General features: G+C 45.4%; 1 protein-coding gene and 1 long non-coding RNA gene across 6 annotated transcripts in view; one reads left to right on the forward strand and one right to left on the reverse strand.

Annotated features, from left to right (window-relative positions):
* Positions 1–2,915: 2,915 nt before the first annotated feature.
* The window catches only part of Agbl4 (AGBL carboxypeptidase 4), a 1,435,759-nt gene continuing 1,412,811 nt past the window's right edge, over positions 2,916–25,863 (reverse strand). For 3 of the 5 annotated variants that reach the window (XM_063236475.1, XM_063236474.1, XM_063236473.1), the window contains 2 exons: positions 10,925–11,021; positions 9,820–10,161 (listed from right to left, as the gene is read on the reverse strand). In XM_063236475.1, coding sequence (XP_063092545.1) covers positions 9,903–10,161; positions 10,925–11,021 — 356 coding nt within the window. In that variant the 3' untranslated portion in view covers positions 9,820–9,902. Of the gene's footprint in view, positions 4,293–9,819; positions 10,162–10,924; positions 11,022–25,863 lie in introns of those variants that run through there. The other 2 variants (XM_063236476.1, XM_063236477.1) reach the window with 2 other exon arrangements.
* LOC134473071 (uncharacterized) lies at positions 11,516–15,284 on the forward strand. Its single transcript, XR_010043181.1, has 2 exons — positions 11,516–12,178; positions 15,162–15,284. It is a non-coding gene; the product is annotated as an uncharacterized LOC134473071 (long non-coding RNA).

Raw genomic sequence — 25,863 nt, forward strand, 5'->3', positions numbered from 1 at the left:
AGGATTTGCATCTTGGACAACTAGATTTGAAAAGAGGAAATTAACCAAGACAGGTGATGGGGAGGAGATTAAAAGTTTTGAATTGAAGATTCGCATGTGGTCAGTCAAAAATAAATCTCGGGTCTTTGGAGGACCAATAAATTTGATTATCTCTAACAGGTGTCACAGGGATCACACTGTCAGTTGGCCATGCTAGGTGCTGAGGTTTTAATTTTACCTGGGAGGCACTGTGGTGTGGCAGAGTTAAGCCTGTGTCCAGGTTTTGTCCTATTTACCTCCTGACTGCAAACATATGATGTATGATCAATGCATCTCTTGTCCAAACCCAATGTTCTGAAGCACTCTGGAGGACCCAGGAGGAACTCAGCTGTGTGAGACTTTTGCAGTAGTTGCTAAAAGTTCTGAAAACTTTAACTTATTTTTTGAGCCTGAAAGCTTGCGTGCTTCCTTCCCCCCTCTCCACCCCCCATTGTTTACTTGTTATTCTGTGGTAAGTTGATTTCTGTTGTGACCTGATTTTGCCTGGAGATAAATGGAGAAAGCCTATTGTGGAGTAATGGAAAGGAAGCTTGTGTGTTTGAATCCGGATTCCTGCCAGCCATATGAAAAGGGATTTTACCCTTCATCTCACTGGGGAGATGGAGAAAGTGATACTTACCTCATGAGACCATTGGAAATATTCTGTGACACAAAGCCAATGGACACAAAGGTATCTAGCAGAACACCTGGCATACAGCACATTTTCAATATATATTTGGTAGGTATGTGAATCTATGCTTAACAAACTTACCCCATTTGTCCATGACTGATTTCTGTATATATGACATATAACTGTACTACTAGCCCCTGTGCATCAGAAAGCAGTTTGTGTTTTCTTTGTTTGATCATTTTTTCATGCCTATATCTTACAATGTGAAAAACTACTTTGAAGATAACACTACACCATATACTAACCATTGTTAATCTCCTATTATTTTGCTTTGAATTTCTGTGTCATGTTTCTATTCTTTTTTTTTCCTTTTAAAATAAAATACAAAAAACATGAAAAAATTGAGAAACTGAAAAAAAAAACACACCAGTTGAGCTACAGTGAAGGAATGCAAGCTTATCTTGTGTTCTCCCCATTCTCTCCAATCAAAGGTGACTGCAAAATCTCCTGCAAAGCAAACATCATCAGAAGCAGGTGGTCCGTCTCTTCAGTGATAGAGAAGCTGGGCAGCGTCCAGCCTGTCCACCACAGTTTTGGTGGGTGTACAAACATCTAGCCCATCCCTGAGACCCTGGACTAATGCACAACAAGGTGCTGATCGGTATGAAGAGTTTTGTGAGAACAAGTAGAGAACTGCAGTGTCCCTCCTCACTGCTTCTCACCCTTCCTTTTCACGACTGGTCTTGCTCTCCTCCGAAATACACCAAACACTATGTTGGTCACTGATTCTACCCACTTAGTTGTTCTTATCTCATGAGCAGAGATGAAATAACAGGCTGGAAGTGCCCCTGCTGAAGTGGGCTGGACCAGTAGCCTCTGGCTGATTCACCTGTTGGCTGGTTGCTGAATTTCATCTCAGGGATGAAAACCTTTCTGCTCTAGCTTGATGTGGTAAGTATGACCTTGTCCAGGAAATGTTATGAATATAAGGAGGAACTGTATAGGTCAAGGTCACCAGGAAGGCCACTGACAATCCTTGTGTCTCAGCTAGCCCTTTGGTTTCTACTCTGCCACTGAAAAGAGGCAGACAATCCTCTTGCAAAGTAATCTTCAGTCTACCTTATAGTCCTGTAACCTTAGCAGGGTCCACATACCATAATTCAGAGACATCTCAATGTTGTCGTGTCTAGTGTTAAGCAATGCTTTTTATTCTGTCCGTGCCATTTCTCTCCAGAGTCATAGGCAGAGCATCCCAGCTTCTGATCCAGTGTACACCTAGAGAAGGAACTCCGTTTACTTTATTCCTGACATATGTTTATTTAGATTCTGCTTGCGTACTTCCAGTGTCTTTCAAGGAGCCTACCCAAGGGTGGGTGACTGTATTTGCCAGAATGTTTTCCTCATCCTGACTAAAAATTTATGTCTGAAACTCACTCCATGGATTTGATTACTACCTCTGGGCAACACAGAACAAGTTTTGTTCTTTTTTTCTTATGATATCCTTTTAACTTTGTAGAGACTGTAATTTTGCTCCTTATTTTTTATATAGAAGATCAACAACTCCAGGATCCTCATCTGTGTCTTTGGGGAATGATCTTCAGACACTTCATTATTCTGGCCATGTTCCAAACGATCCAAGCTATTATTCAGTGAGCACATAAAATTTTTGTGTTGATATTTTCTATACCTAAGTTCCTTAAATTTCTATAACAATTCCGAGAAAGTAGATATTACCATTACCATCTTACAGGTAAGGAAATTAAGATCCACAGATGTTAAATATTTTCCTAAGTTATGGAGAGATGAAACTGGGGCTTGAATTCCAGATTAGAACTCCAACTTACCTGTTTCTAAGCTTTTGCCCTTAAACTGTTATCTTTGCGGCCTTTGACCTAATTCGTCAATGCAGTTTGCAATATGGGGCCTGTATATAATCATGAAATAAGGATGTGTTCTGGCCAAGGAAAAATAGACCTGGAGCATCATCTCTCTCCTTTTCTGCAGCCTGCCTCTGTCTGTGATATCTAAAATGATGTTATCATCCCTAAAAGACTGCCACATTGTTGCTCACATTGAGCGGGTTGCAATCAATTAAATTCCTCAAGACTCTGACACAGGAACTTCTGGAAGTTCAAGTCTGATTGTTCTTCCTTATCTTGATGATAGAGTCCCTGACCCTAAAGTAAATATTATTCCAATCTTGGGTTGACTTGTAGGTTCTTGAGAGGGTGTTCACCTAAAGGCAAAAGTGCCAAGAACACTCAGGAACAGAGAGCCGCACAAAGCCACTTTATTTATGTTCTCTGGCAACAAAAGCCCAGGGGATAAACTATATATACAACACATCATTTGTAGCCACTAACATATGTTTTTTTTTTAACCATTTCTGAAAGCCCACATGCAAAAGGAGAATAAGCTTTGCTCTTGATTTTTGCAATGAACTTAAAAAATCTCCAATATAAGCCAAAAGAATGCTTAACTGGAGCTTTGTACTAAAGGCCCTATTTCCCTGGAGCCTTCCTTCCTCTCCCTATCTCCTAATCCTCATTTCCAGGAGGTCATTTTAATTAGCAGGCTGTCATGGTGACTCAGCCTGCTGCTTCCATAGACAGGAAGAGAGCAGACTCCCCTGGACCCATTCATCACACAAAGGCACTTTACTCTTAGAAAAAATGTACAATATTTAGCTTGCTCTACCTTGGGAATTGCTAGTGCTTGTTTTTATTTTACCTTTCCTACTTGCCTGAGGACACACTCTTTTGTCATTTGCATCTCCCTTACCTTCCTAGCAGACTATCAGTGACGTACCTAGTCAGGGGTCAGGCATGAAACCTGTACCAAGGGCATGGAGACCTTAACTGTACGGATCTTTGGGACACAATGATCAATACCTTTTGTCTTTGCAGCTAAAGTTTTTTATTAAACTACCTCAAAAATTGAGAAATAATTTTTAGAACAGTTTTCTGAATTTGCATGCTGGGGCTTGGGAAAGCATGCTGCTTACAGATACAGTGAACACTGTGATGTGAAACTTCTGTCCCGTTGTTTCCAATAGTACATTTGCTTTTAGGCTGTATGTATTGTTGCTATTGTTTTGGATCAGAAAATATGAATATTGTATCTTCTAAAGCTATAAACAATTGTGACCTACTTTGAAAGGGAACCATCTGCAGTAACTGCATGACTTTTAAAGGTAAAAGGCCTTCCACAGAAATGACCTGAGATGTGTCAGGCCTCTTAAAAGGCATGTGTGTGGATCTCTATGTTGTGGAAAATAGTGCTTGTGCTCACTTGGTTCCTGTCTCTTACTGTGTTCAGCCTTGAGCTGAAGGCTCGCAATTGATTTTCCATTGGAAAATCAATGATGAAATTTCTCTCTCTTTTTTTCCCCCTTCCCTTTCACTAGCCTATGCATTATCCTTCAAATTCTTGTCTTAGAAACCAGACAAGGGTGATTAATTTCATGTCCCAGCAGGAAATGCATGCTCCTGCCTCCACAAAGACTCCCCGGACTCCACATCTTTAAAAAGGGTTTGAAGGGTCTTTGTGGTTCACTGAGCTCTTCTTGTCCCCTTTGCCGTTGGGGTGGTTGCTGGCTGGGCCCCGTAGAAATGGGTGCTTGTAGGGAGGGGGTTTTTCTTTCCTGCAAAAGGGGAGATAACAGAAAGAGAGAAGACAGCACATATATACGCTGTAAGAAAATTCTTTGAGTGCATGTCTATCTCCCCCATGGGACTGTAGCCTCCTAGGAACAGTAGCCTCTTCTCTGTGTCCCCAGAACCTGGCTCAGGGCCTGGTTTCAAACAGGCACTATTGCTCAGTGAATGCCTGTTAGATGGATGGATGGATCCATTGTGTTATTCTGGTTCTCGGGAAAATGTAACTGTCCTACAGCTCCAGCCCTCCCACCTTTCTATCCTGATTCCAACCCATTCAACCCATTCCACCACAGGACAGGGATGAACACACAGAAAAGCGCTAGCTTGGTGCTTTGGAAGGAAGCCAATAGGGTTAGGCTGCCCGCCTTGGGGTCCTTGGAAAGCCTTGGCATCCTTATTTAAAAGAAAAGGGAGTTATTGCTTGAGAGGGCTTGAAACCTCATTGCCCACATAATCATCATGGACTTTAGAGCCCCTTTATGTTCTCTGGCATAGCCTAATTATGGCATTTCATAATGGCTGTCTTCCCAATCAGTCCGGCAGACCCTGACAAGCAGAGATAAGTCTGGTTTCCGTGTCCAGGACCCAGCACCCAGAACCCAATGCAGTACCCTTAACATGTTCATTGTTCATTTGTCTGCTTTGCTCACATGTTAGACAATGGGCTCTCAGTGAGCAGGGAACAAATTTTATTCATTTTTGCATTTTATCCCCAGATATGCCATGTTTATTATGTTCTTGTAACTTCATTTAGTCACTGGATTTAAATTTATTTCCAGTGGGAAGAATGAACTTTTAAGCTTAAAAGAACTGATTTTAATTCCTGTGTTGGCTATGTCTAAGAGGTAGTACCTTGGGAAAGTTACTTGTCTCATTTGTTTTTTGTTTGCTTGTTTTGTTTTGTTTTTTGGTACTGGGGATCGAACTCATGACCTTGCACTTGCCAGGCAGGTGCTTATGCCACTGAGATAAATCCCCAACCTCTGAGCCTCATTTGAAAAGCAAGAATAAAATCTCCAAAACTAGCAGTGGTATAAGGTTAAGTGAAATAATACATGTAGACACACTTGGCATCTTCCCTTCTCTACTCTTACAGATGTGTGGGGCTAGGAACAAGGTACAATGGTCTGACAGACTCCAAAGGAGACAGAGACATTGATGCTGCCCTCATATTGCCTACAGTTTAGTAGGGGAGAGATCATGCAAAATAACTACATAAAACAATAACTGTGCTGTGTAGCAGTAGGTAGTAAGTACCATAAAGATAGGAATCTCCTGGGCTAAGTTTGAACTCGGATTAAGAACTGGCTTTAGTGTGGACCATCATTCTCTGAGCATGGAATACTCATGCTCAGAGAGTATTTTGAAGAGTCCCGAATGAAGTAAAGTACAGAGTGGTGGCAGCACCCATAAGGATACATTGCCTTGATATATGTCCCCACTGGGGGATCCTCCTCATTTGAAAAGTGACACTTGTTGAAGACTGCTAATGTGGCAAGAGATTGTCTAGTATAAGTAGAGTTGGTCTAGACATCAGTCCTTGATAACACCTTGATGTTACAAAGCACACGCTTGTTATATTGCTTATACACAATGAGTTCCAGGTTTCTGCCTGTTTGTTTGTTCAGTTGGTGTGGTGCTGGAGATTGAACCTAGGCCCTGTGCATGCTAGAGAAGCACTCTACCCTTGAGCTACCCTCCTACCCTTGAGAAAATGTGAGTTTGAAGCAGCCCTTCCTTTCCTTAACGCTCCATTTCATTATTCCTAAAAAGGAGAAGAATCCATGCCCTTTCTGTCTATTAGTGTTTGGTGAAATGAGGATTGGGGAAGACTTTAATTTACATGGTATCATTTATAAGTCATTGATGGACGTGGTCCTCAACACCCACAAGAGGCATAAGACATAAGCTGTGTATGGCTTAATGGGGACCAGGAAAGAAGTGCTGGCCCTAGAGAGACCCTCAGTTTGGTGTCAGCAGGGGAAGTTGTAAATAGGTGGTGACACGGGAGTGAGGTGTGCAGTGGCTGGGGAGAAGTGTGACTGCCTAGTGACCTGGAAGGACTTAGGAGGGCAGCGAGCCTCTGCAGTCAAAAATGAGGGCACTCAGAGAGAAAGAAGGCACTAGAAGGCAAACATCTAACATTGCCCTCTGCTGAGACTCTTCTCTCTTCTACCTCTCCAAACGCACCTCCGTTGGTAAATGATTTCCCCCTTCTCCAGGCTTCTGCAACACTTAGTACACCATATCAACCCTCACTCACTTCTTTCTAGGTTGTTCTTGTCCCATATGTTTATTTCCTGGGACTTAAGTATGAGGTATATTTGCTTTTCTTTTATAATTCCTGAGCCAAACTTGAACCCGATGCAGAACAAGTGCCTGAGAAGTGTGTGATGAATGGAAATGAACTTTCCCCTTGTCATGACCATCTCTTTGGTTCTAAGCATTCTGGCCTTGCCATAGCCAGACACACTGAATGTGTCTTGTTAGGTCCTGCTTCTTGCTTTCCCACAACCTGGCCCCCAACATAGAATGTCCTTTATAGCTTTCTCGTCATCAGTCTAAATTCTTTATGTCATCTAAAACCAAGTTCAGGTTCCACTAAAAGCACCTGTCAGCTGCCAAATACTTGCCAGGTTGTGTGGGTGAGTAATACCTGGTTTTGTCTCACTTTTCTTTTCTATCATGTAAAGATATTGAAAAGGATGATTTCTGGGGCTTCTGTAGTCCCCACACTTTATGTTCAGTCACATTCAGGGCCAATTTAGGATTAAATCTATGCCAGCACTTACTGTGTACTATGGAGACAGAACTGGGCAAGACTTCTGCCAAGGAGAAGCCAGGCATGCGAAGATGCCATGGCAGTGACCACAGCATGTGTCATGTGACCCTGTGTACAAAATGTAGGTAGAAGCTAAGCACAGAGAACGCAGCTCTGTTTGAGGAGGAGAAAACAGAGGGTGTGACATCTAAGCTAAGTTCTGAAAGACAAGTTAGAGCTCACCCTGTATGAGATGAAAAGGAGAACACTGTAGGAAGAGCAACAGTGTAAACAAAACACAGAGACATGAACATGGGTGGAAGCACAGGGCATGAAGTGGCAGACGTGGATGCTCCTGAAGGCACAGTAGGAGGCAGTAAATGAAGTTTAAAATTTAGGCAGGGTCTTAAGTAGCAAGAAGAGGAGCTGCTGGAACAGTACCCTGAAGGGAGAAGAGGACATAATCTGACACATGGTTAAGTACTTACCGTACACTGATCCATATTGTTATATTTTCATGTGTGCTTACATTTATCATCAGTAAAGGTGAGCTCTCAGTGGGCGAGGGCTACCTGTGATCCTCCTGCACTCAGCACAGGCCCTGGCACATGGAGGGCTCCAGTGTGGTGAGCAGCCGATGAGCATGCACACGCGCGCGCGCGCACACACACACACACACACACTCACTCACACAAGGACGTCCCTGGTCCCCCCAGATTTTTCAGAGCCTGAGCCCATCTGCCACTCAGAGACAAGCCCACCCTTCACATTCAGGTTGCATCCACCTCCTGAAGCTCGCTTTACCTGCTCACTTTCCCCATCTGGTGTGATGGGGGCCTTCTGGGCTTTAGATCTGAATGTCGCTCTGGTCCCCCCCCCAAAAATGTGACCTCAGATTTGGTCACTATGTGTCCCTGTGCCCCAATTCTTTTGCCAATGTTGCTGTTCTGCTCAGCACCCAAGGACGCCGACCAGCTTCCATCAGCATGTAGGATGAAAGTGACATATTGTAATTATCCATCCAGATGGGAGAAAACAAGGATTAATTTTGACTCAAAACATGTAATTTCCCTTTAAAGCCAGAACTACTTTTTCACTTAAGCTAATTGATGCTCTGGTGGAAATAATACCAAAAAAAGCAGGGGTGGGGGAGGGAGTACTCAATTCTGAAATTAGAACTCCGAGACTTATGTTTCTGGGAATCATTCTTAAAAGGTTACTTACTGATTTAGAGCTCAGTGGTGTTCGTAGTTTGTTAAAGCAGTCCTCAGGCTCTTGGCTAGTGAGAAAAGAGTTCTGCTCCTTTCTAAGACAGCTCTTAAGCTCAGAGCAAGGAGAGTCCTGAGCATTTCACATTAGAGGCCCTAAATCTGCCAAGCATCCTTTTGCCCGGCTTCAAGGTTCCCCTGATCCCCATCTTCCTGGACTGACACTGAGCACACTTGGCTGGCAAGCACTGGGCTCCAGTCCTGGTTCTGACCGTGTGACCTTGACCAGCACCTTCCACTGCCTGGGGCTGTGTCCTCATCTGCATTGTGAAGAAGGACTAGATGATCCTGAAAATCTCCTGAGTGTCAGCACTTTTTCACTGGTCTACGATGATTCAACATGTGAGAAAAAGGTGGTTAAGGATCAAGATAATTTTATTCAGGCTGACAGAGGACCTGAAAGAGATAATCCCCAAATTAACTTGTAAATGAGATTCTGAGAATTCTTTTGAGTTTATAAAAGCTTTAATTTCTAAAAAGAACTTTAACTAATCAAGAATGGCTTATAAAAATGAAATAAGCACTTTTCTCTAGAGCTGAGCTCCACAAAGGCATGGGTCATGCCTTCATCACCAGCTCCTTCTAGCACCTCCCTCCTTCCTGGGACCCAGCATAAAGTACTGTGAATGAATAAATGAATGAACAAATGAATGACTGTAGTCATGTATGTTCAGTGCAGAGTAAGCACTACAAAGGTAGAGAGAAAAAAATAGATAAATAGATCCTTCTGCAAGATGCTCTAATAGCCAGGATAGGGACACACAATTTGTGTACATTGTTATGCAGACTCTAAGTGGCCTGACTCATTTGATTGTAGAATGTGGACCTAGAGACATCAAAGTTCAACCAGATGAGCCAAGGGACTTCCTCCAGACCACCATGAATTGGTTGGAAGTTGGGGCCACAACCCACAAGCTAGGGGACATGAAATTGATTTTTGAGTACCTACTGGGTGCTAGGCACTGTGGTAAGATTGCATCTAATCTTTAATATCTACTTTAGAGATTGTTATTACCCCCAGTGGGACAGAGAAAACCATTAAGAGGCCAAGAAATGTGCCTACGATCCCATTTCAGACATGTCCATGTCAAACCTTTTGGTTTGCTTGGGTCACACTAGCAAAGAGGAATTGTCTTGGGTTGCATATAAAATATAAAATGTAGTTAATAAGTAATAAAATTTCCTTTGTTTTTATATTTGTTATTATAACAAAAATAAAAGAGGGGAAGTGGTCTGTGGCTGCATGTTGGACATACCTGCATAGCTCCTAGGTGCCCTAGAGATTTTTGAACCCACACTGATAAACCTCTATCAGAGATGTTTAGATAGCTCTGGAATCATAAGATCATATGATCAAATCCCAGATCTGTTAAAAACTCTGTGGCCTCAGACAATCCTTTTCACCTTCCTGCACTTCCTCTTCCTCATTCATAAGATGAGAAATATATAAAAGGATGTATAAAAAGTACTTCATACAATAAGTAACAGTGCTTTATATCATTTAATTAAGGACAGGGCAGGGAGGAACACATATAGGTGCATAGGTCTGAAGTATTTGGGCAAGGTTAATGGGAAGAATGATCTGGCAGGAGCAGGTTATTGGACATCGTCATGTCCTTCCAGGAGGCTGGACCACTGGGGGAGTAGGTGATGAGGTCCAGAGAAAGGGCAGGACCAGCACATTCCAGATGCCTTTGGATGTCACTGCCCAGATGCTCACCGGGCTGGCTGCCAGCAGGCATGGGAGCACTCAGCACGTCCGGCTCTTGCCCAGCTCTCAGGTAAGATGGATGTTCACCTTCCAGCCTTCTCTCTTCACTGGACCTGCATGTTGGCCCCATCAGAGGACTTACCTTAGACCATCATGAGCTGGAGGACTGTTCCACCTGAGATTGTCTCAGAGGTATGTCCTCTCTAGTCTCAAACTTTCAAGTCTTCAAGGGAGGGAAAAATCAAGTACTAATAGGATAAATGTGTACTTGACACTGTTGCTGAGGGCATAATGCATATCTCACCGTAATTTGAAAGTTGTATGCCATTGTAAGCACTTTACAGACAGGGAAATGGAAGACCTGAAGTTGATATGGAAACTTAGAGGAGCACTAGCAGATGAAGTGGCATATGGAAATATTCAGACTAATATAGAACAAGGACTAAGCCTTGTCTCAGTCGCCAGAAATATCCCACTTCTAGTGATTCCCATGTTAGACTAAAACAATGATGCTATAACACCTGAGTATGTCATCATGAAGACTTTATGCAGACCTGGGACTCAGAGACGCATGACTCACTGCACTCTGGAATATGGACTCTTGAGACATCCTCAGACTGACCAGCTAAGCCAAAGGACCTGCCTTAGGCCTTACTGACCTACAGTTTGGGACTGCAACTCATAAACTACAGATGATACTTAGTGATGCACTTAATGATGCGCTGTTCTGACCCATACAGTCTCTGGGGCAGGACTGGGACTGTCTCTCTTGTAGCACAGATAGGAAACTGAGGGTCAGGGAGAAGCTGAGGGAGTTGCCCTGAACCCCCAAAGCTAGGTAAATAGGACTGAAGCCTATTCTGCTCTGCTACTTACCGTGGCTTTGGCATGGGAACTGCCACTTTCTCCAGCAGGGGATTCAGTCGGTAATAATCTAAAAATGTTCTGGCAACATTCCGCCCCAGCTTCATGTCTGCAGGTGTGTGTGTTAAGGAGACTTTGAAAGGAGACTGAGTGTGACAAGAGGCCTAGGAATAGAAATGGAAACAATAATCAAGACAGTAACACCACTCACTGCTCTAACTTTTTGCTATATTCTGTCTTTTTTATCTTCACCAAAGCTTAGATGATAATTATTCCTATTATTCTCATTTGACAGATAGAGACTAAATTGCACAGAAGTTAAGTAATTTGCCTAAGATCACAGAAATGGGAAGGGGAGGATCTGGGAGGGTGGTCTACCCAAAAGTCTGTGCATGTAGCTTTTAGAATGCAGTACAGCCCTTTGGAGATCACTGTGTTCCCAAGGTCTGGTCTCAAGTAACCCAGGATTAAGCCAGATAAGTGAGACATGAATGCAAGACATCCTTTGTTGTGTGAATCAGGGGCTTGCCTGACCCTGAGGAATCAGTCAGTTACTTGGTAACCCAGTTACAATGGTAAAACCTTGACTTTAAATAGCATTTCCATTCCACCTTGACATTCTACCAACAATGCATTCTTAGCATGAGGATTTATGACCTATTTATTAAAGCACGATCTCCACAGAGAGGTGCCAATTCCATACTTGTTGGGAGCCGCAGCCCCGAGCCCGGTCGCCTCACTTGGCGGACGTGAGGCCTGTAGTAAAGAGTGAAGCCTGAGGTAGATTACCCCTCCCATCGAATATGTTAGTTTCCTGCTTACCGCGTAAACAACCCGCTCAACAATATAGTCTGCCTGGCAACTGATGATGTTAGCCAATCAGCTTGCCTTGCTTACTTTAACATGATTGGACACTGTACCCGTATATATACCGGTGCCACCCCTGGGCGGAAGTAGAAGCCAGATAGAAGCCCGGAAGTAGAAGCCCAAAAGGAGCCGCGGAGAGTGGACCGGTAGAGGCTTTGGGGCAGGCTGAAGCACAAAAGGAGCCGCGGGGAGCGGACCAAAGGAGGCTTCAGCTGGGAGAACCCAGGGCAGGCTGTACGGAGAAGGAAAATAAAAAGAAAAGGTTGTCCACTACCAGACTTTGTCGTGTGTCCTTCCTGCCGGCCGGGAGCGGACATCGACATTTGGAGGCCCGCCCGGGGACTGATCACCCCCGCGACGTGGAAGTGGACAACGCTCCAGTACAGAGCTGCGAGACAGGTGAGTTGGGGATAAGCCTGGGCTCTGGGTGGCGCGCACCTACAGGGCTTTTAGACTCCCCTCAGGCTCACGCGTAAGTGGCGGATTCCTTGGGCCTCACGCGGTGAGTAACATATTAAAAGATGGGAAACATGCTAGGTAGCGGCACTAAGAGCGAGGGTGGTTGTGGAGAAAGCTCTCAAGAGCTTACAAAAGTACGCAGGGTATTTGAGCAGGCCCAGTCAGGGAGCTCCCGAGAGGTGTCCGTCAAGGGGAACAAGGATGCTAAGGAGGAGGACGGGGCTCTAGCCTCGGAGTCGTCTGACTCCGAGGACGAGGGAAAGTTGAATGGCAGGGAGGCCAAAGAGACCAGCTGTCAGGAGCCTAAGTCGCTCAATAAGGAGTCGCAGGGTTCTTTTCCAGCGTCGCGCCGCGAATTGCGCTCTGCTCAACCTGGTCTGCGGAGGAGTAGAGAGCTCCTGAGCGCTCCCCGGCGCGAGAGGGAGGCGATCCCTCGCCACGAGGCGGCCGCCCGGGGGCTCCCTTCCCTTTCGCCAGAACAGGAAGTGATGCACGGGCCCCCATTTTCCGCCCAATCACGGCCGCCGTCTTATGCTCCGCCGCCGGCGGGTCGGTATTTTTACAGGCGGCTTTGGCAGGGGGGACGCTTGTCTCATGAGGTACATCCACCTGGGATAGATAGTGGCCCCTACGAGATATTTCCTGTACAAGTAGCTATGGGCCAGGGACGCAATGTATGGGAGCCTTTTGAGATAAAGCAGATTAGAGAACTTAAAAATGCAGTTACAACCTTTGGGCCGACTGCGCCTTACACCATTGCCATGCTGGAGAATCTGTCTTCTGGGCCCCTCACCCCCGCGGACTGGATTCAGCTGGCAAAGGCCTGTCTGCCCTCGGGTAGTTACCTGGATTGGCGAGCCTGGTATGCAGAGTTCTCTGCAGAGCAGGCTGAGAAAAACGCCAATCGAGGAAACCGGGGGTGGAACAAGGAAATGCTTATGGGAGAAGGTCGGCACGCTGATGACCAGACCCAGTTCCCCGGCGCTGTCTATGAGCAAATCAATGCCATAGGACTCCGCGCCTGGAAGCAAGTAAGTGGTGCTGGAACAGCCTCCTTGTGTCTTTCAAAAATAATTCAGGGTACCACAGAGCCATTTGTTGACTTTGTGGCCCGAATGCAAGATGCTGCCGATAAGATATTTTCTGATCCGGGAGTGGCTCGACCGCTGGTAAGGCAGCTGATTTTCGAACAGTGTACAAAGGAGTGCAAAGCAGCGATAGCTCCTCATAAGAACAAGGACCTCAATGCCTGGATTAGGATATGCAGAGAGATAGGGGGGCCGCTCTCCAACTCGGGAGTGGCTGCTCTCCTGGCCGCGGCTATACAGCAGAGGGGACCTCGCGGGTTAGAAGGGGAATGTAAGGCTAAAGGGTGTTTTGCCTGCGGGGAGCCAGGACACATTAAACGTCACTGCCCAAACAATGCAGATGCTAGGCCTCGTCCTAGGAATGAAGAACCATATGTTTGTGGGCGATGCAAGAAGGGATCACACAAAGCTGAGGAGTGTAGGTCGGTCTTTGATGCTCAGGGCAACCGTATTTGTGGACAAGATGCTACAGAGCCAAAAAACGGCCAGAGGGGGCCCCCTTCACAGGCGGGCCCCCGCCCCAGAGACAGGACAGCTCAGGATGGCAGCCTTCAACAAGGGCCACCCCTGGGTCAGCAGGTGTGGACCTCAGTGTCGCCTCCAGACTTATATGGGTGTTCATCTTGTCATTTGTCACTCAGCACCCTATAATTTTTCCAAAGGTTACTGCCTCTGAGCCATTAGTCCCAGCAACTACAATATATACAGATGGCTCCAAGACGGGGATAGGCGCCTATGTGATCCTAGGCAAGCCCCCGGTTACCATACAATTTGAACCAGATCAGCCTCAGGTGGTGGAACTGCAGATCGTTAAAATGATTCTTGAACAGTTCTCAGAAGCCATTAACATTGTCTCCGATTCTAGGTATGTGGTCAATGCTATGCAAGTGCTTGAGACTGCCGGTTTAATTAGATCCACTTCCACAGTGGCTGGGCTGTTCCTGTCTATCCAGACATTGCTTCAGAACAGACACCATAAGGTCTTCACCACCCACATAAGAGCACATACATCCCTGCCAGGGCCTATGGCACAGGGGAATGCGGCTGCTGACACTGCCACTCGCCCGTTATGGATTTTTACCTTACTAACACCAATCGAGCGAGCCCGTGCCTTCCATGATAAGTTTCATGTCAGTGCCAGGACACTAGCAAACCATTTCCATGTTTCTAGAGCAGATGCACGAGATATCGTGCGACTATGTGACTCCTGTGCCACATACAAACCTGCCATACCGATGGGAGTAAACCCTCGAGGTTTGATCCCTGGTGATGTTTGGCAGATGGACATCACACATATACAGGAGTTTGGGACTCTTAAATATGTTCATGTTTCCACAGACACCTGTTCTCGCGTCATATTTGCAACAGCAGAAACAGGTGAAAAAGTGTCTAATGTGATCAATCATTGCCTGGCAGCTTGGGCCGCATGGGGCAAACCAAAAATATTAAAAACTGATAATGGACCAGCCTATATAGGCAAAGCTTTCAATGAGTTCTGCAAAATGATGGAGGTTCAATTAAAACATGGTATCCCATACAATCCCCAAGGTCAAGGAATCATTGAGAGGGCTCATAGAAGCCTCAAAGAAATTTTACAAAAACAAAAAGGGGGAGTAGGCCAAGGCCTGGCCCCAAAGGCACGATTATCCATGGCACTATTCACACACAATTTTTTAAATTTAAATAATGATAATCGCTCCCCAGCTGTGGAGCACTGCAACCCTTCCCCCAACCATAAAGGGTGGGTGAAGTAGAAAGATGTCCTGACAGGACAATGGATGGGCCCGGATCCGGTAATCAGCTGGAACCGAGGCGCGGTTTGTGTTTTCCCACAGGAATCGGGACGAGAACCACTGTGGATACCGGAGAGACTGACACGGACAACAAAGCCCTCGACTAAAGATCAGACCTGCCCTACTGGAGATCCATCACAGACCAACCAACAAGATGAATAGAAATAGCGGTAGCCCGAAATGGACAAGATGATCCTCAGGCATATGCATGGCTCGCTCGCCTAGCCTACGACCGAGTCTAGGGACGGTGAGCTTCCCACACTCCTCCTCTAAAAAATTATGATATAGCAGGGTAGGTGAGTCAATGACGGGTAAGAGCATGCCTCCCCAGCATGACTCGACCTAAGCCAGGCCCTACCCCATCCTGCACGTAAGCCGCTGGACTGTTAGATGCTGCCCAGGTCTAAATTTCTCTCCAAGGGGATTTCTTTACGGAGAGGAAATGAGTGCAAGCTTGTGTGCATCCAGGTTCCGTCCAGTTTGTGCCTGGCCCTAGAAAAAGGACGAGGGCCTCAGGGCCTTGGCAGACCATGGGACGGCCGACCAGGGTCTAAGCCAAGGACCTACGGTGGGCCTACACATAGGGCATAAGCCTCTGCACCCAGTCCAGGAAGGGCTACGATGCGCACATTCATAAAAAATAAAAAAGGGGGAGATGTTGGGAGCCGCAGCCCCGAGCCCGGTCGCCTCACTTGGCGGACGTGAGGCCTGTAGTAAAGAGTGAAGCCTGAGGTAGATTACCCCTCCCATCGAATATGTTAGTTTCCTGCTTACCGCGTAAACAACCCGCTCAACAATATAGTCTGCCTGGCAACTGATGATGTTAGCCAATCAGCTTGCCTTGCTTACTTTAACATGATTGGACACTGTACCCGTATATATACCGGTGCCACCCCTGGGCGGAAGTAGAAGCCAGATAGAAGCCCGGAAGTAGAAGCCCAAAAGGAGCCGCGGAGAGCGGACCGGTAGAGGCTTTGGGGCAGGCTGAAGCACAAAAGGAGCCGCGGGGAGCGGACCAAAGGAGGCTTCAGCTGGGAGAACCCAGGGCAGGCTGTATGGAGAAGAAAAATAAAAAGAAAAGGTTGTCCACTACCAGACTTTGTCGTGTGTCCTTCCTGCCGGCCGGGAGCGGACATCGACACATACTGACCATTAACACCTTAATATGAATTAGCACAACACTCATTTAATCAATAGTACGGAGTATCTGCTGTATATATAGGATATTTCCTCTATTTCCTCTGCATGTTGAGCCTCCTCTACTTCCCCTTAGGTTATGAGTACCCACCAATTCTCCAGTTCCTCAATGTCCCTTTAGTAGTGTCTCCTAGTATACTCTTGTTCACTCTTCCCAGGGCTATACGTGTTATTTTTGCCAAAATTTCAGAGCTTCTAAGTTGACTTCAGTCGAAGCACCTATCATTTATGTTGTAGGGCACGAATTAGTGGTTTACTCACCTTAACTCTTAACCATTCTTTCTCCCTCACTCTCAGCTCTGAATGTACAAACCATCACCAACCCTTCCCCAGGAGACCTTCTTTCTCTTGACCTGGTTAGCTTATTTCCATCCATCCAGAATAGGACAGCAACATCTTCTCCTAGATTATTGTCATCCTGTCATAATGGGCCTCCTGCCACACCATGCTCCCCTCGCCATCCAGAACATTTTCTATAACATAGCTACAGAGTGGGGTTGTTCTTAAATGAGATCCTCCCAGGCCACACAGATGAGTAAAGCACATTGGTGCCTCCCAACTGCTTTTCAAGCACATAATTCTGGCCTGACTTATTGGGGTGTTCATAGTTGGGTCCCTGATTGTTTTCTTAGCCTTGTGCTCACTGCCTCCCACTACCCAGCTCTTGCCCTTCACACTGCTGAGTTAGGGAACTTTCCCACCTCTTCCTGTGCCTCCAGGCCCAGCTCCCCCTATTTCCAGACTGTGCAGTTCAGTTATCTTCTCTGGATGAGTCTTCTCAGTGCCCATGCTGGGAAAGGGTCCCTTCTAGATCCCACAGCCTTTTCTAGCTCTTCACAAACAACACAACTTCTCATCTCATATTTTAACTGTCTTTTCTGTAGCCTGTCTCTCCTGTAAGTCCTAGGGGCAGAAGCAAAACTCTTACTCCATCATCTAAATATTCATATAATTACCTGATAAAAAAGTGTGAAGTACACTTGTTAAGTGAATAAATAATTCACTCATGCTTACATAATGTTTACCTTGTGCTGGGCACACATATGCCTGACTCACTTAATCCTTGTAATAGCTGAATAGTTCTACCATTATTCCTATCATTTATAGAAGTTAACTGATTTTCCAGAATGTTGGGCATCTTGTCAGTTCTGGAGCTGAGGCTTGAGTCTAGGTCCTTCTTCTCTGGTGCTTCTAGGAGTCACAGTATTTCCTGTTCACATCTGTCCTCTCTCACCTAGTACATGGTCCGAAGCCTCAGTCTATTGAGTGATGAGACTCACATCCTTGATTTACAGCATGCATTTATGGGGACATTTATTGAAGCAGGACTCAGAGACTGGGCTAAGAGGGTGTATCGGGAAGGACCACTCACAGTTGGACTGTAAGGGCAGGACAATTGAAACAAGCCTTTCTGGTAAAGAACACAAAATAAGCAATGGTACTGAAATGATTTTCCCATTTATCCATCCATCCATCCAACCATCCATTCGATCATCCATGCATCCAAACAAGTATTTTTGAAAGCCCATAATGTGCCAGGACATGTGTGAGGAGAATGTTTGGTGGGAAGCATATTGTTGGGTCACAGTGGAGAAGATAAAGTGGAATGGGAGAAAAAGATGGAGATGACTCCATTTGCAGAGTGGATGAGCAGTTATTGCAGGCCTGACACTGGTGCTGACTGAGACTAGTGGGACTTTTGGTCTCCCTCTTTTTAGGGCCCTGGAGAGGGACCAATCTTTGAGAACCACAAAAGTGAATCCTCACCACCTTCTTCAAGAAATCCCTTAGCTGGGATCAGACACGGTCCAGGATGTGCAGACTGTCATTTTCAGAGCTCTTATTATGTGCCTGGCACTTCCCTGGGAACTTTGTCTATACATCACGTAATCTTCAGAACAACCCAGCAAAAGTGACACTGATAGGTTAAGGAACTCGTCCAAGGCCACATAACTGGTAGTAATAGAGTCAGGACTTAAATTCAGGCATGTCTGACTTCAGAACTATGAGTTTTACACTGCCCTGGACTGTTTTGTAACTTGAAGGCACCTTTTCTGTCAAAGCCTGAGTCATCCCAGGTCAGTGCCTGGTGGGAGAAGGAAAAATACCAGACAAGTTGTTTATGACAGCGAGCTGCACTGCAGGCTGTCTGTCCTCTGGGGCTGCCACCTTTTTTCTTCCTCTGGATGTGACTGCCCTATCCTGTCCCCTCCTTTAAAAGTTCAAAGGCTGGCACTGGCTCGGGCCTCTCTGATCAGCAGATCCTGGAGGCAGTCTCAAAACCAGGGCCTGCAGGGAAAAACTGGCTGCTTTGAACTCATCCATTCTCCATCAGCTTGAGGAGACTAAATCATGGCTGGCTTTACGGGCTGACAGTAACAGCTCAGTTCACAGAGGGGAGCAGAGGTACCTGTAGAATGAGGTAAAAAGTTTCAGCTGAAGTTTTGGAAGCAGATATGCTTAATCCAAACTCTAGCTCTGCCACACGCTGTGTATGTAGATTGTATTTTCCAGAGGTGTCTGCAGCAATATCTCCCATCTGATGTGTGATTCTGCAATATGACCTTTTTTACTCCTTCCACACAGAAGTGTGGTTTACGTCCCTTCCCCTTGAATTTTCATGGACTTGTAAATGACTTTTAACAGATGGCAGAAATGGGAGGAAGTGACTTTGTGCGACTCCTGAAGCAAGGTCAGAAAAGTCAATGGAACTTGTGCCCTGCTTGCTGGGATCCTTGAACTGGAGACCTGAGCCTCCATCAAGTGGTCTCATTGCCCCAAGTCCTGAGATGACTTGAAAAGGGTAAGAGCAGCAATTGCTGCATCAGACTCCACACAAGAACAGCTCCTTAATTTCCTTTTATGTCCCTAATTTGTTGCCCACAAAGAAAATGAAAAAAATAGCTATTGTTATTTTAAGCCACTAAGTTTGAGGAAATTTTCTACCACACACATAGGAAATGAACATTATGAGGATTTTCATAAGGAATTCTATCATTCTGAGCCTCATTTTCCTTGTCTGTAAAATGTGAAGAATAATACTCATCATATGAGCACTGGGATGAAGTGTATACCACGGGCCTGCATGAATAAATGGATGAACAGCAAGAGTGAAGTCTGGTCCCTTCTTGCCCACCTACACTGAAATCCAGACCTGAAGCAGCCGTACATGGTGTCCTTGCTCCTCTGTCCCTTACAAATTCTGAGAAGCATGGTTATCCCAGTAAAAATTCCACTACAAGATGTTTATCATTTTGGACAAGCTCTGTTTAAAAGATGATATTTTAAAGGTGGAAGCTATTTGGGATGTCTCTGACATCCCTCTCACACATTCCTCATACCTCTAAACCTCATTCCAGATTATTTACCCCTCTAAGTCAAGAAAAGGGACACAGGTAGGAAGGAAAACAGAGATTGATTGAATATTTTCAATTAAAACAAGCTGTCTTTGAACAAAGATTTAAGACCCAGGCAAGAAGAGGCAATAATTCTCTTGGCTGGAAGCTTTTTCAATCTATTGCAGTATTAAGAGAGAAAAAAACAAGAGTGAAAACTCCCAGGCAGTCATTGTCCACAAAATTCTCGACATCATTCATAGGTTGAAAATCTTCAGATGACAGGACATGACCAGCCACAGGGTGGCTGGTATCAGGAAATCTAAAGCAGTGTAACAGGAGGATTTGGGGAGGATTGTGGGAAACTCAAGATGATTCAGAGACTTTTACCTAGAAATATTTTGAAATAAAGGGCAAATACCAGAAGTCTAAACTTCTATTTCATGAGGCTTTTCAACAGTTGAGGAAGGCCTGGACGTATGTTGTCCATTCTCATCCATCTATCCATTCATTCAAACACATTTTTGGCTCCTCCTATATGTTTTTCCCTACACAGAGTGAGAGGGGTTGGGATTACATAAAGAAAAACTACACAAATACTCTTCACAGTGTTGGACAGCAACACAACTCAGTTAACAACATCATCACTGTCACACAAAAGCAGCTACTATTATTTTAAGAATTCACTTTGTGCAGTGTAGTTGCTGTCATTTGTCCAAACCCCTGCAAGGTCAAAGACACATTCCAGACACATTTTACAAAGGAGAACATTGAAAATCAAATATTTATTGAATACCTACTATGCGTCAAGTCATCACAGATATTCAGAATAGTCACTGACTAAAAAGACAAAGATATCTGCCCTTATGAAGCTTACAATCTAGCTATGTAACCATATCACATTCGTAACTTAAATAATGTGTCAGAAAGCAATTAGCACAAAGAAAATAGTGAGCTGGGCAAGGGAGAACACTGTGGGCAGGTAGTAGATTGCAGAGTCAAGGAGTGTGGTCAACAGAGGCCTCCTTAAAAAGGTGGGGTTTGAATGGGGTTGGTAGAGGCCAGTGGGCTGGCCAGGACCAAGGATGAATTGACCCTCCTGATCTGAAATGAGACTTGAACCAACTATGACCACAAACTAGGGCAAAAAATTAACCTCAGGGTGTTTTGTCCCTGCTAGGTGCCAGGAATACCTCCTTCCTGTCACATGGCATTGTCCTACCTCCCAGAACAGTTTCAGAGGGGTCAAGTCTCGCACACGTCCTCTTCCTGGTCTGTGATATTCCTTCTCCATACTATTCCTCCCCGGGTGGACCCATACCTCTGCAGCCCTCTCCACACTTTCCACTCCCTGCAGGTCTTCTAGGCCACTAGAGCACTCACCTGCATCAGGTACTCAATCTCTTCCTCTCTATCTCAGTGCATGCCACAGGCAGCTCTGATTACTACCCTCATTTTGCAGATGAAAAATTGGAAGTCATTTGTCTGAGGAAGCACGTGAAGTGTTGGCACAAGGAGGATTGAAGCTCATTCACTCATTCATTCATACATTTGTCAAGTGTCTTCTATGCACCACACACTGTTCTAAGAAGTGGGATGAGATGAGAAGAAAAGCAGACAGGCTTTGACTACATGGCAATCTTTCCTTGTCATCATCCTGCCTCCAAATAAGAAAATTTAACTCCTACCTGATCCCTAGTTGGATACTTCCACCTAGGATTTTTTCTTTGCCTATACGCCTACCCCTGCCAGCAACAGATGATCATCAAAGAGGAAAGAGATAAATTCTGCAGAGGGGCAGGCCAAGAAAAAGTGATTTCTCTTTCATGAGGCTGACAGCACTGCTGGAATGTTAACAGGCAGCTGTCTAGGAGCCTCTAGGTGAAGCCAGAAGAACCATGCTACAGTGAAATATCTTTAGTCCCTGCATGGATCACCAATCCTCTCACAGAAGTGGATAAGTGCATGACTAAACAGATGAATTACCTTCTGAAGGGCTGGAATGAGGCAGTGGATATAATTGGAGGGCCCCAGGTGACCCTCAAATTTGGAGGACTTGTGTGTGTGTGTGTGCATGTAAGAGAGACAGAGAGAGAGAGAGAGAGAGAGAGAGAGAGAGAGAGAGAGAGAGACAGAGAGAGACAGAGAGAGACAGAGAGAGAGGAAGACAGACAGAGAAAGATGGAGAGAGATGGAGAGAGACAGAGACAGAGAGACGGAGATAGAAGCAGGGACAGGGACAGACAGACAGACAAAAACAAGGGCAGAGGCAGAGACCAAAAGAGAAAGAAATGCAGTCAGACGGGAAGTTACTAAGAGAAACTCTTCAGGATAGAGCATGAAGATGAGGAGAGACATGAAATCAGAGGGCTGAGGAAGCCTCAGACTTGAAAACTGAAGAGAAGGAGCAGAGCACTAGGATGAGACAGGAAGCAGAAGACAGAAAGGGAGAGAATGCAGCAGGGAGAGTGAGACACATGGACAGCAGGGGGAGGGAGGGACAAGGGCACGGAAGGGACAAGGTGGAGGGAGACAGAAGGGGCCAAAGGGCAAAGAAGCAGAGAAGCACCAGCATAAGAGGAGCCACGTGAAGAGGAGAGATGCTCTGTGGTCGAGAGAGCCAGAGGAGAGCTGCACAGAGCAGCAAAGGGAGACTTCCTCTTTGTCAAGTGGAGCCTGCTCGGCAGGAAGGGCAGGTGCTTTCGGAGAGGATCACTTCAGAGGAGGCTGCCTGTAGATGAACGTGGGAGAGGTCGGTGTCCAAATTGTCCAAGAATGAATTAGATTTGGAGCTAACTGCAGAGCTCTATACTAGTTTCTGCTGTCACTGTAACAAATTACCACAAATTTGGTGGTTTAAAGTAACACAAATTTATTTTCTCATAGTTCTGAAGGGGTAAAATTGGAAACCAGCTTCTTAAGAGGGCCACCTTCCCTCTGGAGGGTCCAGAAGTGAAATTGCTCATTTCTGGTGGCCACTGGCATTGTTTGGCTTGCAATCACACTGCTTCTATCTGTGTCTCTTTGGTCTCTTGTTCTCTCTTGGTCTCTTGCCTCAGTTTCTTCGTCTCTGAATTGGATAATGCTCCTTGTCTCACAGGATTATTATATTGACTAGACATCTGATAGCCAAAGCTCCCAGCCTAATTCTGGCATGAAGTAGCTCCTTTACTATCACTGTTATTTATGACACTGTCATCTCCAAATAGCCCTCTGCCTCCCTTCTAAGGATACCCATGATTGCATGTAGGGCCCAACCCAGTAATACAGTAGAATCTCCCATTTCAAGACTCTTAGCAATAACCCCTGCAAAAATCTTATTTTAAATAAAGTAACATTTATGGGCTCTACAAGTTAGGATCTGGCTACCTTTGGGGGAAATTTTTCATCCTAGTATGTGTTCCCTGGATGCCCATCTGCTTAGCTGGGAGTGAGGGATAAAGATGCCAGGGTATCTGAAGTGAAGTTTGAGCTCTGTACTGGACACCGTGCTGGGTACTCAACTAACCCATCTCACTGGACCCACAAAATCTGTAGGTGGAGATGCCAGTGTTTGGACCCAGATGTGTCTAATTTCAGAGTGTTGTTTATTTTCATGATCACTGCCGCCTAAGGGCAGAGGATACTGTACTGGACCATGTGTTGCCTAATTTACCTCTTAGAAGTCATTTACTCACACCCCAGTGCTGCCTCCTCCTCTTTCCACCACTCTACTTCAGTTCAGAGCCTTGTCTCTCATCTGAACTATTGTTCAGCCTCATTATTGGTTTTCTGGCCTTCTGGGTCTCCACATTACTGCCGAGAATGATGTCCTCATAAGTGATAATCTTGTCACTTTCAGACCTTCAGCCTGTACTGATTCCCTGTCACCTGCGGAGTGAGATCTAAACTCTCAGATCTACCTTCCATAAGGCACGTCAGCCCCTGGCATGATATCCTATTGTGCATCTAGTTAGAATGTGGGGCTTAGAATCTGAAAAGCATGGTTTTTAATCTTGGCTTCTACGCGTTTAACTGTGTGGCCGTGGGCAGGCTATTTACCTTCACTAGAGCTTGGTTTCTTCACCTCTGAATTGAATAATGGTACTTGTATCATAGTATTGTTATACTGACCTGAAATCCTGTAGCCAAAGCACCCTGCACAGTCCTAGCATCAGTAGCTTCTTTTACTACCATTATTATTTATGACTCTATCATCTCCAACAAAGTGTGAGTTCATCAAGCATGTGGGTAGGTTAAGCTCAAATTTATCTTCAGTGCAGTTCACATGTTAGGCCTATTAACTCAGGCAGGAAGCAGCAGCAAAACAAAACAAAATACCAAGAAGAGGGAGGGTGAAAGAAAGGGATAGGAAGACAGGATGCAAGGGAGATGAAAACTTATTTTTGAAATTCTGTGTTCTGAGTGTTCAGGATGACCGTGTAGGTCTCTTCTATGTTGTGTGGTTCAGTTTTCTCTCCTGAAAAACTATCTGCAGGTTAAATAAATGACCTCTGGGCCCAAGTTTCACTCTTTCTGCTTCAGCCAAGAGAAGTGTTTTCTGAAGCAAAGTATACCCTTTCTGGCCGAGCAGAGGAGAATTGTTCTTATCAGGAATAAAGGTGATGGTGATGGGAAGTGGGAGCAGTCAGGTTAGAGGCTGGCCGGGCCAGCATAGGTGTCGGTCTGATCTCAGGGGTAATTCAGGTGAAATGCCTTGGGGGATTTTTGGACTTCCAGCTTATCAGGCAAGTTGGTGTCACTTATCCATTGCTTATTACTCGATTCATTCAACAGAAAGTTATTGAGCACTGAGCCATGCAAAAAGCATTTGGATCATATATATGATCCAAATGCATATATATATATATATATATATATATATATATATATATATATATATATATATATGCTGATTATATAGAATAAGTAAAACAGAGGTGCCTATAGCCCAGACACTATTGACATTTTGGCCTAATTGATTTTGTGTCCTGGAGCTGTCCCATGCCTCATAGGATGCCTAGCAGCAACACTAGCCTCTTCCACTAGATGTCAGCAGTGTCCGCTCCATTGTGACAACCAACTGTGTCTTCAAACATTGCCATGCATTCCTGGGGTGAGGAGGGCCAAACTCACCCCTGAGTAAGCACCACTAAACCTAGGCGAGGCTCATTACCTGGGCAAGGGGCAGCCGGTGAAACAGAAGAGGTCATAGGAGCTTGGCTGGGAGAGCCCTTAGTTTCCCCATTTGGAAAATGCAATCCCTGAAAGGACCTTCACAGGCTACGTTAGCCCCACGGGGTGGCTATCTCAGCTGCTGGTCACACTTCGCAGGGAAGAGTGACCGCCTCCACATCTCCATCCCTGAGATACTGCTTTCTTCCCCCTAGACTCATACTACTGGTCTTTATCAGAGTGTCTATCTTAGACGAGCTTCTCACTCGAGGAACCTGACTCCTTTCAGCTCTCGCACTATCATTCTCCCTCCTCTTTCACTCAAAGCACCAGCAATTTCCTAGAAGTGCCTCCTTTTACCCACCGACAGTTGATCACTGCTCTGGAAATTGGCTCTTGAAATTGGCTGTGGCTGCCCAGCTGGGCCCCAGCTCAGCAATTGTTGGAATTTTGATGCTGCTCAGCCTGTAAGAGGACTCTGCTTCTCTGAGATGCTCGGCCTCTGCTTGTCTCACTGATATTTATAGAAGCTGCAACCAGACCAAAGACCAGACAGTAAACACCAGACCAAAGACCAAAGTAAATATTTGCATAGTAGCATCTTGGAGCGGTAAGGGAAGGCTGGTGTTAGGAGAGCACTGATACATCCGGGTTTTGGGCGCCCCGGGGTTTCCTGGAGGCAGCATGGCCTCCTGTGGGTACAGTCTCCTCTGGGTGTCAGTTTCCCCATCTGAAGAATAGAGGGGGGCTTGGCTTGCTGATGTTTTAAGACCTTTCACTTCTGATGTTCTGTGAGCCTTTAGGTTGGAAGTTCTTACTTGGGCTCACTAAGTAAGAACTGACCCTAAGAAGTGACTACAAAACTTGGCGGAAGTCTGGCCATTTTGGAGGTTTGTCATCTGTCCTGGGCTCAGAATTTAACGCGCTTACTGAAGTGTTTCTGGAAGGAATGGGATGCAAGGCCTTGATTTTTAAAATACCCCAATTCTCTATTCCTGTGTCTTCCCTTCTAAGCATGTCTGAGTCTACAGCACATTCATGCATTCGTGAAATAAGTA

The sequence above is a fragment of the Cavia porcellus genome, unplaced genomic scaffold (genome assembly GCF_034190915.1).
Source record: "Cavia porcellus strain 051 isolate PalLab524CR breed Dunkin Hartley unplaced genomic scaffold, mCavPor4.1 scaffold_25, whole genome shotgun sequence".
In the NCBI taxonomy this organism is placed as follows: Eukaryota; Metazoa; Chordata; class Mammalia; order Rodentia; family Caviidae; genus Cavia; species Cavia porcellus.